Raw genomic sequence first — 20,057 nt, 5'->3', positions numbered from 1 at the left:
AGGAGAGAGAGAGAGAGAGAGAGAGAGAGAGGGGGTATGGGGGGATGGGGTGAAGAGGATGAACATGTAGAAGGGGGAGGGGAGGGAAATATCTTCTGTGTGCGGCTGAGCTGGAGTCAGGAGGTTGTCATGGTGATAGCAGGGTGTGAAAAGTAATGAGAGGCAGGGGTATTGACACCTAAAGGCCCGGATGCTGCATAAACATTTTGACCTGTCACACCCTAAGCAAACACACACTCTCACCTTCCCACACAACAAACACACAAGCGTGCACACAGGTGGAGAATAGCAATAAGCTTGAGATCATGTATAAAGCTCAGTAGCCTTATCACCAAGCAAACCCTGTTTCATATCTTTTAGCTGTCTTTTATTCTCACTCAGACTGATTTGAATGGCAGGCAAATTCCCTCAAACTGACTTGTCTTGCCAGACAATTAACTAAACCAACCTGTGCTGTCTGCTGCTACGTGCCTGTGTGTGTTTTGGGTAGTGCAGGTTTGAGCGACGTGCGTTTGAGTTTGACATACCTGAACGCTGCTGTTTTCCTGTGTGTGTTGATGACACAGAGATATGAGAGCAGCAGGAACAAGATGATGGAGAGACAAGAAGCAGCTTCCTGAGCTAGTGTCGCACACTTATATAACCATTTTCTTTCTTAAAAAAAGAAAGAAAAACATAGTGGATAGAACTGCGGTATAGAAAAGCATATCTTAAGTCTGCAGTTCTGTTGAATATATTTACACCAAAAATGTTTCCTGTGATCAATAAGTGGTGTTTTATTTAAGGGGATGCCAGTTTTCTAAGGTAAAGCTGAATATTTCTTACCTTTAAACAAATTCACCACAACTTGAATATTGTGAACTCCGATGTTAGAGGTTATGCAACATTAAAAAAAAAAACATGAAGCTCAAACACTTGCTTTTCATCACTCTGTTGAGAGACTGTGAAGCATAAAAACAATGCAGCAAATTGCAGCACAGCAGGAATAATTAAAGATTTACATATTGGACAACAAATAAATCAATACCATTTCTTATTCAGGACGTAAGCAGTTTTTCATTGTGGTTTTCGATGTTCCCCATTAGAAGAAAGAGATACATGGATTTGGTCCACAGTTTATGGGTCTGTGATCATGATTTTTATTAATCTACACCTAAGAGACTAGACTATTTTAGGAGGGCTACAACATTGTATTCTCCTTACTCCTTCTCTGCTCCTTTTCATTTACACACAGCCCATTATTTTTCCACTCTGTTTCCACTCAATAGACATTTCCTAGCTGTTTAGGGGCTATGTATCTCCTTCCTCATCCCCAGAAGACCTTGTATTTGATTAGACGAGGAGCACTTAAGGGGATGTGCTGCTTCTGCAACTTTTAACAAAGTTAATGTGATTGCCAAGTAGCTGTTGTTCGACCTGGTTAATCATTTCTATGATATAAATCACAAGGACCGGTGAGCTGTTATGCTGAAGTTGTTCATATCTTGACGGTTAACTTGCAACATTTGGTTGTTTATATATATATATATATATATATTTTTTGCATTGCTGTGTTTACTGAAAAATAGTGTTATATATTTTGTCCATTTTCTGTTATTCATGTGTCTCAAAAAGCCCGGTGTCAGGTCAGAAAAAAAAGAAAGAAGCAAGCCACTTCCCCACAGTCGTTGAGCCACTGGGGCTCTTCCATGCAAATGTGTTAGCAAATCACTATGTGTGACCTTGCCCTGCCAACAGCTCATTTCCCTGAAGTGGTTTAAAAGACAGGATTACATCCATCCTAAGGAGACCTTGACAATTGTTTCTTACTCTGAGCAAGCAGCTGTCTGCAAGGAAGCTCAGGCCCCAAAATACCTTGTTTTAAAAAAAAAAAAAAAATCATGAAAACAACAAATCTTTGGTTAATTACCAAACTGGACATAACAATCTCATTAAAGTAAAACTATAAAGTTTAAGCAAATATGATTATATGATTTTTCTTCCACTTCTTTTCTATGGGACATGATATTTATTAGTATAAAACCTGTTGGGGTGGAGGTTGTAGGTCACACATACACACTCCGCCCATCTCCTCAGGGTGTGGCGTGCTGATTCTCCCAAGGTAGACGACCAGTGTCCTTGCGTGTCACATGAGCCGCAGGCAGCTGTGTCCTCTACTGCTATATGGGTCACTTATCACCTGACCCATGGGACCACTCCCTCCTCCTTCTCTCTGTCTGCTGAATGACTGAGTGCACAGCCCCTCCTTAGACATCACTACCTGCAACAGCCAACACAAACCAACCACACTACCAGCACACTCCACTTGATGCATCCACACACACACAAGTGCACACATATGCTCATTTTCACATCTGACGCTTATCAGAATAACATTAATTGTTTCTCTTTACTCTACTTTAGTATTACAAGGCTCATATATTTTTTCCGCTGATTAATAATGTTTGCATGGCTGACTGAATTACAATCTGACCAGTATGCTTTTCATTTTTGACATAAATGCTGTTGTATTGCTATACAAGCAGCTTCTTCAGTGGCTGATTTTCTATATGTTTCATACTGTTTATGTTGTTATAGCGTGTTTGCCATCTCCAACAGTGTTTAATTGCAGCATCTGGTTCCAGGGATAACACTGTCAGATACTCTACTGATGTCAGCTCCTTTTTTACTGGGCTGCATGGCTCCAATTTGATCCCAAAAGGCTTTACCAGCGCACTCACATAAAAACCTCTTTTTCCACCAGTCTGATCTCCTCTAATTTTCTTTTGCGAAGGGATGAATCACGGCACACAACACGTTTACTTGAGGATCTCCTCTGAGCTCCTTTTCCCAAACACCATAAATATCTTCATAAAGGTAGAGGGAGGGAAGAAAGTGGCAGTGAAGGTCACAACTCATGTCTGAATAAGAAAAGAAAAAAAAAACATCAGCAAGGCTGCTTGCTGTAGAGGAGCTGGAGAAAAAGGGAGAGGCTGACTGTGTGAGATAAAGAGACGAGGAAGCAGGGAGTGTAGGACGTAGCAGGAGACATAAAAGGAGGCAGGGAGGAGAGAGAGAGAGAGAGAGAGAGGGAAGGTCACTCCTAATAGCTCTTCCACGTAATTTCAGAATGTCATGATTGCTCCTATTTACGCGAGCAAACCCCATTAACTTTGTAGTGTATGAACACTGTACCATTCTGCCATAAAGACGGGATCATGAGCATGTGTTCACATTGCATGTACCTTCTGCACATGTAGCGCATAACGATGTTCCTGTGAGGACGCTGATTGAGAATGGGAGGTGTTTGCATGCATCACATCTTATATCTCCTGCCTGACTCAAGGGTGTGTCCATAATTACTGTGCTCTGTGCTGCAGGCATAGAATCTAACCAATGCTGCTGCTAATGTAGCAAATGATGCCCAAAGGGAAGAGCACAGCAGTATTTGATAGTATGCGCTTTTGTGTGTGTGATGGTTTTTATATGCTATAATGTACAGAACACATGATTCTCATTTTGTGTAGAGAAAGCATTTGTCCCCTTGTTGTTGTTTATGTTTCTTTTTCCAATTAGACTGTTTATTATCTCTTTTTTACTGAATGTTGTTAACATGAATTGGAAAGAAAAGGGAAAAAAATTCAATATTGTATACATATTGTGCTTATTTAACTGTGCATTTAAAAAGGTAATTCACTTTTTTAAACAAACATATTGTTCTGTTTGTTCATCAATGCCATACAGCAATTTCCTGTTACTAACTGACTGACAGGCAAGCCATAAGCAAATTATCTTATCAATTGTGGACTTAAGTGAGCAGCAGCTTACAAGCTAGAAGCAAAGAGACCTAGAGGCAGCACTCCATCTGCAGGGCTGGATCCATTAGCTGACAGGAGAGATTAGCTGACCTGCTGACACACGGGCTGATCTTTTACTGATACACACAGCAACACACATGAGCTTATGTGCACAAAACACATACACACACACACACACACACACACACACACACACACACACACACACACACACACACACACACACACACACACACACACACACACACACATGCAGGGAATCTGATACCATGTTACATTAGGATAACACCCCTACTTTTGATCACTACAGAGCTTTTACTAATCAGGGATCCCATAACCTGATTTCTCTCCCTTCACATCTGTGTTTCTTTCTCACTTTTAGAAAAGCCATCTTTTTACTTTTGTTCTTTCATCACATCTCTCTTTCAGACGTTTTGCTATCTACTTGATGTCAAACCCCTGTTTGATCTTCCGCAGGTCTTGCTTTTTTTTTATCTTCTCCTGTTTTCTTTCCACCATCCCTCCTTTCATTCATCCATCCACCTCTCTTCTACTTCTCCAGCCCTCACGGATGTCTTAATGAGTCCACTCCCTTCTTATTGAATAATTCACCACTTTTATTCTTCTATTCCCATTGAGTCTTAAGGGAAAAACATCAATAAATAAATCACACCAGAGGTAGCTGCTCCTGCAGCCTGGGCAATAAGAGGGATGACTGCAGTGTTTATTGGTAAACAAAGGAAAGAGAGAGAGTGGCATTTTTTAATGAACTTGGGGAAAAATTAGTTTGATAGGTCAATAAATTATTTTTGTATTTGTTTTTGCAAAACTTGGACACTTTCTCAGTTTCAGTTTTGTGTGTCCACATGTCTCTTTCAGTATGTGTAGTATAGATGTGTGTGTGTGTACGTGTTTGTGTTTGTGTGTGTGTGTGTGTGTGTGTGTGTGTGTCTGTTTTTGAGGGATAGCCTTTCAATGTGCATCAGTAAATAAGTGAATGTCAGTACGTGCATGCGCATACGTAAGTGATACCGCAAACCTGTATGTGTCCATGTGTGTGAATAACCGAATTTGTATGTACAAGGGGGGATGCTGTGTGGAGACCCTGTTGTCATGGCAACCAGCGAGAGAGAGAGAGAGAGAGAGAGAGAGAGAGAGAAAGAAGGAGAGAGAGTGGGCGGTAACCCTCACAGCTCCTCTGACAACCTTTATTTTCTCCAGCTTTGTGTCACTCCAATATTAACCCTTAACCTTTGACCCTACAAAGGGGGTAGGGTAAGGTGTGGTCCTGAAAATAGAAATATAGGAAAACATTGTGTGCAATTTGCTGCTTTGACACAAGTGGGAGTTACAAAGTATCCCACAGTGCTTATGCTAATAGTGGTATTGATAAATGTGCTGTCTACGCACCAAGATCCAGATAGCGTGTAGCTCTGCAGCTTTTTTTTCCTGCGGGTAAATTTCCATTTTGAGTTGACCGTGGATCAGAGCCTCTTAGACACATGCTACTTGCCGTTTTAAAAAAAGCATGATTGAGATGTTGGTTTCTCACTGTGCTGTAAAGCCCCTTTTTCTTAAAGTTGCAAATGTGGCCCATTGTCTAAGTCAGAGTGCTACTGCAGCAGTTTATTGAATTGATAGAGAGAAAAAGTGGTGAGTGTAGAGAGAAGAGAGGGAGAGGACGAGGGAATAGGAATATACTTTGAAAAGTGATCGAAGGGGAATTGAAGAAAGCTTTTAGTGTCAGATACGGAGGGGGCTGAGAGAGGGGAAGGAGACGAGTGATATAAAGGTGACAGGAAAATGGGTACCCATCGTTCTCGGATAGTTCCTATTATAAGGTTTGGCTCCTAAGCAGAAACACTTTGTGAAAATATGAGAAAGGATAGTAAGAAATGCAATCCTTATAGCGTTGAATGATTAAATACACGTCCGTGTTTTGTGGCGCTGAGCAGGAACAGGTATTATTTCACATCGTTTGTGGTATTTTTCTGCAGGAGCGACAAAGTGGGTCTGAGACTTGTCTCACTGCAACAGGCTCATGCATTAAGTATGACCCTGCCAGGGAGAGGGAGAGGGGAGGGCGAGAAGGAGACAATCAGACAGACGGAGCAAAGACACCAGGTATAGAGATGGACAGCAACTGTCTGGGACCAAACCAAATGTACGGTGAGGGTTGTGAATGAATTATGAATTTGGGTGAATTTAGGGCAAATTGTGCCGACAGGAAGGGGATTTCTATGAATTATTCACTCTATAGGGGGCCTGATCATCTACCCCCCACCAGCATCACCTTGTTTCTAGGATCCCCTGCTCACTTTTCCACTGACCCTTATAATCTCTCAGTGCTTCTCTCCTGTAACACCTAACAGTCCAATTATCTTAGTGAGTACTCTCTTTGTAAATCACTCCATCTTTCCCTTGTCCTCCCCTCGTCTTCTTTCAGCCTGATGTTTTACCAGACAGACGCACCCTGGGGGAAGAGTTGGGGGTAAAGGGGGGCATGTATTCATTTATTTTTCTCCTACCCTTCCTTCCGTCCTGCATCCTCCCCCCCCTACACATATTCACAGCTGGAGGTAGTTAATATTTAAAAGCAAGGCATGACAGGACACAAGACCCACAAACATGTTTGAACATGCACAAACACACATACACGCTCACACACCAATCCGATAGAGGAGCGCTCCTCATCAGTAAGTAACAGAGAAGCTTTCAGAATTCATATTTGCATGACTCAATGAGTTGAGAGAAAATACATCACGCTACATTTATCAACATCGCAGCTCCTCACACAGATACGTGAGGATAAGAAGCAAACAGTAAAAGTCTCTTGTGTATATGTGGGCGGTTGGTACGATTGGGATCAGAATCTGTGTGAAACTCAAAACAGGATTTGACTCTAGAGGCTTGTCTATGTGTGTTGTTTCCCCCCTAATAGATAAGACAGCCCATTCAGCACTGGAAAGTCCTTGGCAACGCCCAACATGTCTACTTAATACTAATTACTACATTTTGCAGAGGAAGGAAGGGTGTAATCTTCTATCTAATGGATGATAAGGGGGGCATGCACCACAATGGTGCAGCAATTAAATTCTTCTAATGAAAGCTACAAAGGTTTGAGTTATTTATGTTTTTGTGAGCAAAATGCCTCAAAGTATGAATCCATGAATAATTAAAGGAGGTGCAAAATTGATCTGTGGATTTGGTTTGTTTAATACATGGCTAGTTGGCGGCTTATTTTCTGCAGTCAGGCTTTCTTGTAGAAAAATAACAGACGACCACGCCCTCAAATCTCAACATAGAGCCGCTCACTCTACAATCTCCTGTGATTGAATGACTTTTGATGGCGACAGTTGACATCCCAGCGGCGATAATAGTTTTAAAAAGCACTCAGAAACACTGATGGGTCATCTCAGCCCAGCTGCAAGCAGCCAAGGAGTGACCCATGACCCTGTCCAATGAGGCAGGTAACAGGGCTTGGATTGGATCGCTGACAGCTGCTCAGCAGTAAGCTAAGCTCAAAGACGTGAAATCAGGCATCTGCTTCCATGTCAGTGTCCCTCACCCTTGTGATAATGGAGCACCACATGGCCCCATGCCGAGTCCACAGCAAGGAAGTGTTTCTGTGTATGTGTTTGTTAGTTCGTCAAGCCAAGTCAGTGTGTGCTATCAACATGTGTGGGTGGCTGGGTTTGCCTCTTTACATGGCACCTTCCATGCATCCTTTGTCTCCCATTCTCTCTCTCTCTCCCTCGCTCAAAGATACTCCTTTACACACTCCTCCCAACCCATTATAGTGTTCCCCTTTACTGCTCCTCCTCTACATGACCGGAATATTCTTTAGTGAGGTCTGCCACCTGACTGAAGCCCACTGGACCATACCCTTTCATCTGACTGATTTCTTCTGTCTGACCCCTGGATGTGTGTGCCTGTATGTCTTCTGTCTGTGATTGGCGACATGACAAGTGGCAGAGTGCTATGCTGTTAATCAGCATCCTGCTTTGCGCCACACCATCGCTCTGGAGGTGGTACTGATAGTCAAGCGCCCACCTCAGATTCACATTAACACCAATACTAATACCCTGACTAGCTCTGCTTCATCCATCTGCCTCTAATGGCATCCTGGAGAGGCTGTTTTAAGACTGGATCACTGTAATTGGCCCCCTGTCTCCAGAGAACAACAACCACTAAAAAAGCTGATAGAAGGATCAGAAACGAAGGAGCCGAAGAAGAGAGAGAGAGAGAAAGAACAAGTGATGCACACTGATTAGAGGAGCTTGCACATGTGTGCGTATGTATGCAAGTGGATGGAGAGGATTAGCGTCACAGCTGTCACCCTTTGTCATCCCTCCTACTCCTGGATCCCTCCTTCCTCATCCCTCCATTCCTCCCATCACCCCCCACCCTCCCTCCTTCACTTTGCCTCTCTCCTCCCTCACCTCTGCCTCTTCTTCTGCCTCTCCTCAGCTCTCTTCCTAAAACCCACTTTTCCTCTTTATGTATCCTCCACCCTCTTCAACCCTCTGTCTTCTCCCTCTCCTATAAGCTTGTTGTGCTGTTCTTTGTACAAAGCAAGCAAGTTAGTGTGATGGCTCATTTAATCCTAATGCTGTTAGTTTAAACTGCCTTATTAAGAGCTCAGCTTCCGTTAGGTCTTTAATTAAATCTGATTGGGCTCTGTGTGTTCTACTCAAACCCCACATTCCTGTAACTCTTTCTAAGATAATGTTTTGTACATATTTTAAATACAGTATACCATTTTTACAGCGTAACATGGAAAGGACAAAAGAAAATGGATAATCACCACTCTCCACCCTCCTCTTACCCTCTACTCTTCCCCCATCATCTTCATCTCCTCTCATCCCTGACCTTCTCCCACTCTCCAAGGTCACTCATCACTCCATTGTGGCATTGCCAACAAACAGCAGTGCACAGAGCCAAAACTCTTCAATCAGGCTGCCATTACTGCAGAGCTGTCGAACAAGCATTGTCTCTCTATCATCTCCTTTTTCCTTTTGTCTCGCTTGCACGTCTTAATCATGGTGTGCTGTAACAGTTCTTTGTGTGTGATACTGAATAGTGTAAACAGTCTGCGGGCTGCGCAACGTGGTGTCGCGGGGGAGGACAGCCTGCATGTTGTGGCAAGGACCCAATCCAAGGGTACAGATGGAGAACGGATAGACTCCTAGCAGGGGTGGTTTGCCTCACTCACCAAGACCGATAGCATCTTTATCGCACACTTATCACAGCACTCTCACTCAGTTACAGTACGCACTGTTTGCTTTGTGCCCTGACTAAACCTGATTATCAACTACTGTATGTGCCTGTCTTGCTTATTATCTGATTTGACACTTCATCAATCTGCATGTGTCTGTCTACAGCCCATCTGTGTGCTGGGCATCTATGGTCAGCTTTTTGTTGTGGTATTCTGTCCATCTGTCCTGTTGACTGGCCCCTCCATATGGGCCACCGGTCATGTAATTACCAAATGGAATCAACCAATTTTTTTTTTTACACGAACAGATTCAGTGATAGGCATTGCAGGTGTTTTTTTTGGTGTTTTTTTTGGTGGGGGTGGGGGTTGTATTGTTAACTGATCATTGGTGTGTTAACTCCATGCCTCGGTCTGTGAAGACGTTTGACCACATGGCACAGGGTAATTTTTCTCCCATTCTGACACATGGCCCCGCTCCCTCTCTCTTCTCCTCTTGTCCTCCCCTCACCCCCCTTTCTCTTTTATCTTTCAGCGAGAAGACCAGCAGGAGGGCGTTGACCTGACTTACAGAAACAGCGAAAAAAAAAAGGAAAAGGGGGGGAAGGACAGGAGGGTCCAAAGACGTACATTGAGGTAAAGCCGAGGAAAAGAAACCTAGCCTCACATCTACTCGGCAAGAGTGTGTGTGTGTGTGTGTGTGTGTGAGGTGGCCCTCTCTGTGCATTTTACTGCACGTGTGTGTGAGCAGGTGGGACTTTGATGGGACAGTGAGCAATGCCGCACACACAGCGACAGCAGGTTGGCAGTAGGGTGCAATGCTCCCCTCACCTCCTCCCACACCTCCTTCTCCTCCTCCTTTCCTTTGCTGCCCAGCCCGGCCGAGCAGCCATACACATACCCCCCAACTGTGAGTACAGATTCATATCCTACATCTGATAACAATGATGTCTGAATGCTTCAATGGGGATCAAAGGTTTTATTTGTTGTGTTAATTACATTGTTGATTCATCAAAGAAGGCTAATAATGATCTTTCATCATGATTAATTAGAGCAAATCAGCGGAGTGAACATGTGATTCTCCTCCACTAACCTCGATATTCAGGGTTGGATTGCACGATTATGCTCGAAATTCTACTGTCTGAGGTTTCTTTGTGAGCACTCATCTGTTCCTCTGGTGTGTCTAATTACTTTGTAATTGATCCCCTCATACTGCATCGATAAGTCTCTCTATTGATCTGGTTTCCTCAGTGCAAACCAGAATTAAACTGGGGAGTAATTTGATCAACAATCGAGTTATATAACAGAAATCCAGGAATGTTTTTTCTCACTCATTTCTTCTTCCTTCTCCTCCTCCTCCTCCTCCTCAATGCAATATGTGGGCATTAGATATACAGCTGAGCTCGTGGCCCTGCGGGAAAATTGATCATCATCTCCTTGGCTGTTGTGAGCCTGCCCACAGAGCTCCACTAGGGCGAGAGAGAGATAGAAAGAGAATGTTGTTCTTTACTGCTGGCCTTTAATGTTCACTCTTTATCTAAGACTACTTGAAATGAGTCACAATCCTTCACCACCCACACATATTTCTAGTGTGTGCACAAAACAAGCAATTACACATGCATTGACGCACATGCACTCACGCACGTTTAACCTATAAATGTTGATGAGATGCAATAAATCTACCAAAGTAATCCCCAAAGGGGTGAGGTGACACAGAGGTGAGAGGGCTGAGGAGGATGAAGGGAGGATGATGAGGAGGAAGAAGAAAGGAGCAGGAGGTCAAAGATTTAAAAGGTCAAGATGTCCCCTGCCTTTCAATTAGTGTCCCCTGGCCATGTCAATGAGAGACATTGATGGGGATCAATAAAAGGAGATACGTCAGAATCTGTGTCAGAGCGGCCACTCCATTACAGGACACATAACACTGTTTTATCTTCCATGTATCATAACTGTTGTTCAATTATCTGTGAAACATCTATCTATCTATCTATCGTTCTATCGATCGTCTTCCTTGCTATTTATCCATGTTTACCTTGCTCTGTTGTTCCTTTATTTTCTCTATCTTTACTTATCTATCAGAGTTTAGCCTATCTCTATTTTAGCCATAGCTATCTCTTTATCCTTGTTGTGTACTGTAACTAAAACATTTTCCCATCATTGTTTCTTTTCTCTGCCCACCATGGTGGAATAATAGACCACATAAGTGATCGTAAGTGCTTTCAACTTTATTGACGTCTATTTGTCTTAATGCAGGTGCTGGCATAGCTTGTTGTAAACACTTAAATTTTTTCCAAAGAGATGATTATCCATCCAGCACAGTAAAACTCCTGTCGCACTAAAACGAATGCATCACGTATGCATCTTTTTCACAGTGTGGTTTATCTTTCTTGTGTGTTTGTATTTGAAGACTTGAGTGTTGTATTGTAAGAATGTTCCTGTCCACTTTTTTCCGTATATAGAGTGTGTGTGTTTAGCCCCTGTGGCTCCCATTAGGTGTGGTCCCTGTAGAAGCAGGGACATTGGAGGAGTCGCTGTGTGTTCGGTGGCAGCAGGGCTGTCAGATCAAAGACACGGGGAAATAAAGAGGACTTAAAGCACTAAGCACTAACTCCTCTCCTCCTCCTCAGCCAATAATGGAGCTGAGCCTGCAGCCCGAACTTCAATTTGATCAACTGAGGAAATGGGCTTATTTCCTATCATTGGGAATTATTTCATTAAATTCCCTCAGTCACCCTATCCGTCTTTTTCTGAATCTCAGTGAATCTACCTCTTGTTTTTTTCTATTTCTGTCTCCTTTTGCTCTGTTTCTCACTTGCTCTCATGTTCCCATTCTTTGCAGCACTTCCATCCATCCCTGCTGCCTGCTCAGCTCCCCATTTCCCCCGCCTGCGTCTCATGTACCGCAGCCCTCCCCCACACTCACACCCATTTACCTACATAATGTAAATGTATCTCTGACTTGGGCTCTGCCTTTATTCCTTAAAGTCAAATACTCAACCCAAAAGGAATCAAGCTGCGACCTCTATTCGCACTGCAAACTGCCTGTGTGTAGTAAGTGAAGCTATATGGAGAAAAAGATTTGAATTTCTGTCTATAAGTATTTGAAAACAGAACGTAAAAACTTGACGTGGGCCATAAAGCATGTGAAGGCATCAAACATGCTGGTTCAATACAGTAGTCACACTAAATCCCAGCATGCATGGTTTTACGAGACTGTTATTGAGCCTTTGCTTTACGGCTGTTATGGACAGTGTTGACAGAGAAAGCGAAACCTCTTCTGGTGGTCTTTCTTTTTTTTTTATTCTCTCAAAATCCCTGCTTCATTTCCCCGCAGACCCTCTCAGCCTTGCAGGGTGCACTGTGCTGTATATCTCTTTTGGTAGAACTCTCCCTCTTACATTATGCTATATCAATTTCCTCTCATCTCAACCCATTTTCTCTGCCTTCTCTCCTACTTTCACTCTTTCCTCGGCCTACATTTCATCTCCTTCTCTGGGGAGTCTTTTTAAGTGATATTGGCTGAATATACTTATCGGTAGCTGTTAAAGTATGAGAATGAGAGCTATCTGTGCCAAAGAGATCTGTGAGCTACAACATGATGATATGTGTGTGTATGTCATAGATGGAGTTATCACAGACTGAAATCAGATGTAACTATGTTAAGATTGCAAGAACTGAGTGTGTGCATGTGTGTACATCTATTAAAACCACATCATGTATATATCTTCTTTTCAGGTATTTATATCAGCGACTCTTTTTTTGTATTCTTGCAGTGAAAAGGCCTCCAATGATAACCACACAGCCGGAGTCTGTCACGGTCTTTAGTGTTGAAGACCTCGTCATGCGCTGTGAAGCCACTGGCAACCCTTTGCCCATGTTAGTCAACAAGCACACACACACGTCCACACTAACACTTCAAGTCTAAAGACGTTAAATTAGTCATAGAGGAGTCTAGCCACTAGTGATGTGTCTGAGGACAGCGACCTTCCCTACCCTTGTTCAGCTGACATCTTTATATGCAGTGTTAGACAAGAGCATAGATTCACCCCGTCAGAGTTCTCATTTCAACAAGGGATAAATGTCATTAAGCCCTCAAGCAATCTTTCCAGAGTGTCTTTGCTGCTATGAAGTGGAAAACTGTTCCAGTTGCCAAGAAAAAGATGAATATCACAATTACACAGCACAAGCCTGTGAGCCCTGCTGCGGCATCACATCTACATTTTGCAGCAAACCATTTGTGCCCTCAAATTCAATGACATGTGTGTATTGAAAACTACTTTAGTAAACGACATGGAAGTTATTTTTATTTGCTATTTGAAACGAACACTCTCCCTGCTGTGTGACTTACTTTTTTTGTTTTTGCTTAAGTTTCCGATGGACAAAGGATGGAGAGGAGTTTGACCCAGGCAGTGACCCGGAGCTGAAGATGTCAGAGCTCTCTGGCTCATCCGCATTCTACACACTCAGTTACACTATGGACACTTTGAAGCAGTACCAAGGCAAATACGTCTGCTATGCATCCAATGACCTGGGGACCGCTGTCTCTCACGAGGCCATTCTGAACACTGATGGTAAGAACACGCTGAGAGACGATTATTCCTCAAGTCAAGCATTCACGGATTAAATGTGATGAAGAGTCATAACATAATGATAACTGAATGATGATTTAAATATTCACATTTTATCATCTTCAGTGACTATTTTAAATCATTTGCTTCAGCCTTGAGATGAATCACACCTTTTTAGGTTTTAAAAAAACGAATCAAACCTCCTCTGATTTGTTTTTATACAAACTGTATGACATCAGAGGAGCTTCATGCCTTTTATAGATTTCAGCTTCAGAGGTAGCACTCGTGTAAATGCCTTCGAGATCCAGATTAGAAATGAGCTGCGTTGTTGTTGGTTTTTATCAGCAACAACAGAGCAATTTACAAAGCTGTAAGCGGAGAAGGCGTTCAAACCTTTCCTTTGCCCTGCTTTATAGAGAGCACATTTGTTAGCAGATGGAGGCTCACAGCGAGCATTCCTGGTACCACCACCCAGAACATAATTACATGCAATAACATGATAATCAGCATACACTCACACACACACACACACTTGCACACACGCGGGCCTCAGGCAAAACTAAAGAGCACCTCTGTGGATCCATCCACCTGTGTGACTGGCTCTCTCCTGGGCGACCTCTTTCCTTCACTGTTTCCCTGACAACAGTTTCCCCAGAAACACTCTTGAGTTGATGTCACGTGAAGCACTCTTCAGTAGCTCCTGTGGGGTTAGCAGTGGGGAGGAGGGGAGGGAGAGGAGGGGGGAGCAAACATATATGTAACACAAATCAAGTCATTCTACTTATACAAGTGAAAAAACAACCGAACACTTCTCTCCTCAAATCCTTGAACAGGGATTAAAAAAGGACACACCTGATCCAGTGTACATTTCTTTGAGTGGTCTTGCTCTGTGGATTGCCTCAGATAATCTTCAAACAACACAGAAAATGTTTGCACAGGTGGCTTTGCACTTGTTTGTGTGTAGGGAGCCTAACAGGTGTGTGTTTGTCCTCACTTGCCTCCCTGTAGCTCCCCCATCCCAACAGAAAGAAAAAAAGGTAAATGTGAAGGCTGAGGAGGGAAACAGTATTGTCCTGAAGTGTAACCCCCCGCAGAGCTCCATGGAGCCCATCATTCACTGGATGGACTGGGGTGAGTACATTACCTTTCCATCTCCTTCCATTACATCCTTCCTGTCTCCTGTCTTCCTGTCTCCATTGTGCAGTCTTTTCTTGCCCCTGTTCTCTCTGTCTCTTTTTTAGAAATCATTTTTCTTCTCCTCTCATCCTATTGTATCTCTACGCCTCCCTCCAATGTTCCCCTCTCTACTTTATTCTGCTGCTAAGCTGCTCTTCTCTCTCCTTTGTTTCTCTTTTTTTCCGCTGCTACTGTCTGTAATCATTGCCTCTCTTCTTCTCCGTCTCATTTCCTCTCTCCCACTCTCAACAGGGCTACACCATATCCAGCTTAGTGAGCGGGTGGTGGTGGGAAAGGATGGCAACTTGTACTTTGCCTATTTGACAACAGAAGACAGCAGGCAGGACTACACCTGCAATGTCCAGTACCTGGCAACGCGCACCATTCTGGCAAAGGAACCCATTACTCTCACTGTCAACCCCTGTAAGTGTAGCTTAATTACTCTCCAAACTGATTTAACTGGGCCTGAAATTAATCTTTAGACTTAGCCCATCACTCTTTATTGTGCTAAAATCTCAATTAAAAGTCCTCTAGGTCAATCCCCCCCCCTTTACAGCATCAGATGCAAAACAAAAGAAGAAGATTACAAGCTATTTAATCATTTACCGTATATATAAACACATATCACATAATAAGTGAAGGTCAAAGAAGAGTGTCCTGCTTCTATAAGACTCACTTAGATAACAAAAGATATTTTTAGTTCTATTCCTCTTCAGCATGTAGATATTTTGTGATTTTGCGATAAATGCCTATCAGATTTCTACTGCCAGTTTATCAGTGGTGCTCAGGGCACTGATAAAATAGACTTACTGTTTCAAGCACATTTATTTCTTCATAGAAACACTTGACAGAAGTCGTGTAGAACATTTTCAAGGCACAATTTCCTGGTTTGAAATAGTTTGAATTAACAATCGAAGGGTATGTAGCTACAATGACACAACAAGTTTAGCATATCAACACATTCAAAATGACAACCACTTTGGAATCTGTCGTACTTACTTTATGAGTAAAATACAGCATAGTTTTGATGAAATTAGCACACAGAAAATGATAAGTCACCTCCCCTTCATGTGGTGGCATGTTGCTGACCAAAGCAGTGATGTGTCCAGTAGATAGTCCCACAGGCGGCAGGAGGTCCATCACCTCCTCAGCCCAGCAGTAATGAGATGCAGCTCACACTGAGATGTGGCTGCCAGCATCTGTGGCCCAACTAGAGGTCAGAGAGATGAGCACATGTTAACATGGGACCTCTGTGTGTGTGTAGGAAATCTGTAAGTCGATGTGTTGTTAGAAAGGTGAAATCATCTCCACACGAAACCACACCCTGCATCTGCATGTGTGTGTGTGTGTGTGTGTGTGTGTGTGTGTGTGTGTGTGTGTGTGTGTGTGTCTCTTAAGTGGCTGCTGTGTCAGCAGCACATTACCAATGCATATGTATGAATCTTTCTTTTTACTCTTTATGTTTCCGCCTCTTCCTCCAGCCAACTCTGTGCTGCGGAACAGGAGGCCGCACATGATGAGACCTACTGGAAGTCAAAGCGTTTACCATGCTCTCAGGGGCCAGACAGTGGAGCTTGAGTGCATCGTCCAAGGCCTGTGAGTGTGTGTGTGTGTGTTTTGGTGTTTTTCTGCCCCAGTCAATCACTATGATCGAGCAACTCCTTCTAATCAATCTTACCTGCCTCCTATCCATCACTCTTTCCTCTTCCTACCTCCTTACTCTCTGTTCTTTCCATCATATATCTTTATTTCCCCTTCTCCAAACGCTGCTTTCTTAATTTCATTTCTTTGTTCTCTTTTCACCCTTAATGTTTTTTCCTTTCTTGGCTTCTTAATTTTGCATTAAAACAACATTCCCCATTTATTTTTCTCCTCTCTCTTATCCACTCATCCCTACCACTGTTGCATCCCTTTATCCTCATCCTACTATCCCTCCTCCTCTTCAGACCAACTCCAAAAGTGTCATGGCTGAGGAAGGACGGCGAGCTATCTGAATCCCGCACCGTAAAAGACATGCACGATCGCCGCCTTCGCTTCAGTAACATCTCTGAGAGTGATGGGGGCGAGTACCAGTGCATGGCTGAGAACTCCCAAGGGAAGGTCACACACACTTACATTGTGACTGTGGAAGGTACATCACACACACTGATGCATTGATAGATTTCAGATTTATGCAAGCATTTTACATGTAGGGTGTGACCTACCAATCTCAACCATTAAGTCTCAATTAGTCTTGTGCAAAGGTTTGAATTTGTGTCCCTTTAAAATGTGATGCTCCCCTTCCAATGATCGGAATAAATATATTATGTCCCTTGTAGCGGCTCCCTACTGGACTAAGGAGCCTGTCAGTCAGCTGTATGCCCCAGGTGAGACTGTCAGATTAGACTGCCAGGCAGATGGCATCCCCTCTCCTATCATCAGCTGGACCAACAATGGGAACCCTCTCTCAGGTCAGTGTGTAGATCCACCTCAAAATCCATATCTCAACACAAGGCATCAAACACTAAGCATCTGACGGTTGTTTTTTTAAACAGCAACCAACAAGGACTCCCGACTTACCCTGACAAACAGTGGGTCTCTAATCCTAAAGGACGTCAACTTTGGAGACACTGCCATTTACCAGTGCCGGGCCTCCAACAAGCATGGGACCATCATCACTAACACAAACATCTATGTCATTGGTGAGTGTTTATTTTTGTACATGTAACATATTCAACTGATTGGGTTTTTTACTTCTGTGTGTTTCATTTCTCTTTATGTTTGTTGTTTCAGAGCTGCCGCCCCAGATCCTAACTGAGGATGGGAATGCATACACATTTACAGAAGGCCAGAAGGCTTTACTGGAGTGTGACACCTTTGGCTCTCCTAAACCTAAAGTCATTTGGTAAGGCACGAAAACACCTCGCTCTCTTCCATTGTGTTCTGTTGCATTGTATTGCATATTCTAGTATGATGTCTGGTGGATTTTCATCTTGACAGATTTCAAAGAGGGGAAACTGCGTAGGTAGTTTTTCATCTGCATAAATTAACAGTCAAGTGCTGTTGCATCTGGGCTGTGACTGTGAATTTGATTAATGTGGACTGTATCCAACTACGCTTTGTTCTGTCTGGCGAAATAGGCAATTTAACTGTTGAATTCATCAGCACCTGCAAAGGCTGAAAAAAGCTTTATTGTTCTCATTCTGCTTTCCAAGTTTTTAATATGTGTCTTTGTGTGCATATGTGTCTTTTCCAGGGAGAGCAGCAGCACCTCCTCCCTTCTGGCAGATCCCAGAATTAACCCGCTCACTAATGGCGGGCTTGAGATCATGAATGTCACTCACGACGATGAGGGCATGTACACCTGCTCTGTACAAAACACCAACTTGTCCATCAGTGTCATGCTAGAAGTGCTCAGTAAGTGAAACACTGTGTACCTTAGCAGCTGATGTGTTTGTACTTAATGCACCTTGTACTCAGCATTGTGTGTCTCCTTCCCTTCTTCTCCAGACAGGACAGTGATTATTACACCTCCACAGGATCTGAGATTGCAACCTGGAAAAACCGCAGTCTTCACCTGTGTTTCCCTTGTTGACACAAAACTGGACCCTCCACTAATTCAGTGGAGAAAGAATGAACAGAAGCTCTTTCAGTCCCACAGTGATGAAAAGTAAGACCTAATTCTGGCCATAAAATGTTGTTGTTGTCATTTTATGCTGAAGCTTCAAACCAAACCAGGAGCAGTATTTACAGATGAGCTTTAACAAGGTAACCTTTCTGTAACACATCTTTCATATTTGTTTTCCCCTTGTCAAAAAAAAACAACAAATAAACAGGTTTCTATGTTGACAAATAAAAATGAGGATGAGGTAAATGTGTTAATAAAAATGAAAGATGACAATAAAAATGACCATATTTCCCAGATACACATTTGATGGACCAGACCTGATAATAGCAAATGTGGGACCAGATGATGAGGCTGTGTATACATGTCAGGTCATCACTAAACTGGACATGGCTAAAGCCAGCAGCACCCTCACTTTGTGTGGTAAGATTATAGCACTTACATGTGACCACATACCAGCATGTATCTTAGACTAAACCTACCACCAGCCATAAAGGCAAAATTTGTATTTACATTTTTGAATATACATTAGTTTAACTTGTCACTTGGATACTTGCAGTAAGAATAAAGTTTTGGTAATGGTCTTTTTTATTTCCCCATCAGATCGTCCAGACCCGCCTGTCCTCCTCCAGATCACTGATTCAAAGCGGCGAGCAGTCACCCTCAACTGGACTCCTGGAGACGACAACAACAGTCCTGTGCTAGGTTGAGTACAGACAAGCACACAGAGACTCACATAGAGTCACACACATGTTTGCACACATCAGTATTTTACCCCCTGTGTTTTTTGTTTCCCCTGTGTTTTTTTTTCCTATACTAATGAACGTATGTTAATGGGTTACATTTAATTCTATGATGTCAAAAAACATCTGGCAAAGGGACTGCCGATAAAAATGAGTCCTTTGACCAATTCGGGTAAATTTACATCCGTCTGAATAATGATAAATGTTCACTGTCCCTTTTCAAAAAAATAAATAAATAAAGTAAAAATTAAAATGATGTTTTCTCCTGCTGTGATCCACATGTGCTGCAAAGTGAAGATGTGTTCTGACACAGACACAAATCATTATGTCTTACTCTAATACTCAGAGCAACAAGCCCATATCGTTAATCTCCCTCTAGTACAATGAAAGACAGTTCTGTTTCATTACTTGGACAGGATTATTATTATTTAATCTGCAACATCAGACTTTTGAAAAGCTCACAGTGTCTCACTCTGACTTGAGTGTTTATCATTTTTCCTCTTGCATCACTATAATTCTACTCATTCTTCTCTCTCTGCAGAGTATTTGGTTGAGTTTGAGGATCAGGATTTGAAGGACAGGGGCTGGGAAGAGCTCAAGAGAGTAAGTGGTAACAAGGAGCGTGCCAGCCTCCCTCTGTGGCCCTACATGTCCTACCGTTTCCGAGTCATTGCCATCAATGATGTGGGCCAGAGCGACCCAAGCAAGCCTTCAGAAATCCACAACACAGCTGCTGAAGGTTAGAATCAATGTTTCTGAACTACAAATTTTTGTTCTCAAAGTGAACCCAAAATTACACAACACTAAACTTTTGTTCCAAAATCAGCTCCAGACGATAACCCTGAAGACGTCAGGAGTGAGTCCACAGACCCAGACACTCTGGTCATCTCATGGAAGGTACATCTTCTCCCAAAAAACTGAAGCAGAGTCAAAAGAATATCTTTAAAAAGAGTT

At 42.8% G+C, this 20,057-nt stretch overlaps 1 protein-coding gene across 3 annotated transcripts in view; it reads left to right on the top strand.

Annotated features, from left to right (window-relative positions):
- l1cama (L1 cell adhesion molecule, paralog a) overlaps nucleotides 1-20,057 on the top strand; it is a 38,170-nt gene that overhangs the window by 10,773 nt on the left and 7,340 nt on the right. For 2 of the 3 annotated variants that reach the window (XM_065961488.1, XM_020634271.3), the window contains exons 2-18: nucleotides 9,548-9,922; nucleotides 11,207-11,221; nucleotides 12,786-12,888; nucleotides 13,381-13,583; nucleotides 14,589-14,711; nucleotides 15,009-15,179; nucleotides 16,238-16,352; nucleotides 16,703-16,887; nucleotides 17,075-17,206; nucleotides 17,291-17,437; nucleotides 17,529-17,640; nucleotides 17,992-18,152; nucleotides 18,246-18,405; nucleotides 18,659-18,783; nucleotides 18,964-19,065; nucleotides 19,645-19,842; nucleotides 19,930-20,000. In XM_065961488.1, the coding sequence (XP_065817560.1) occupies nucleotides 9,790-9,922; nucleotides 11,207-11,221; nucleotides 12,786-12,888; nucleotides 13,381-13,583; nucleotides 14,589-14,711; nucleotides 15,009-15,179; nucleotides 16,238-16,352; nucleotides 16,703-16,887; nucleotides 17,075-17,206; nucleotides 17,291-17,437; nucleotides 17,529-17,640; nucleotides 17,992-18,152; nucleotides 18,246-18,405; nucleotides 18,659-18,783; nucleotides 18,964-19,065; nucleotides 19,645-19,842; nucleotides 19,930-20,000 (2,256 nt within the window). In that variant the 5' untranslated portion in view covers nucleotides 9,548-9,789. The remainder of the gene's footprint in view (nucleotides 1-9,547; nucleotides 9,923-11,206; nucleotides 11,222-12,785; nucleotides 12,889-13,380; nucleotides 13,584-14,588; nucleotides 14,712-15,008; nucleotides 15,180-16,237; nucleotides 16,353-16,702; nucleotides 16,888-17,074; nucleotides 17,207-17,290; nucleotides 17,438-17,528; nucleotides 17,641-17,991; nucleotides 18,153-18,245; nucleotides 18,406-18,658; nucleotides 18,784-18,963; nucleotides 19,066-19,644; nucleotides 19,843-19,929; nucleotides 20,001-20,057) is intronic. The other variant, XM_065961489.1, reaches the window with a different exon arrangement.

This window comes from Labrus bergylta, chromosome 12, assembly GCF_963930695.1.
Source record: "Labrus bergylta chromosome 12, fLabBer1.1, whole genome shotgun sequence".
Lineage (NCBI taxonomy): Eukaryota > Metazoa > Chordata > Actinopteri > Labriformes > Labridae > Labrus > Labrus bergylta.
Note: the sequence above shows the minus strand (reverse complement) of the source record. Positions and strands in the feature narration are given on the sequence as shown.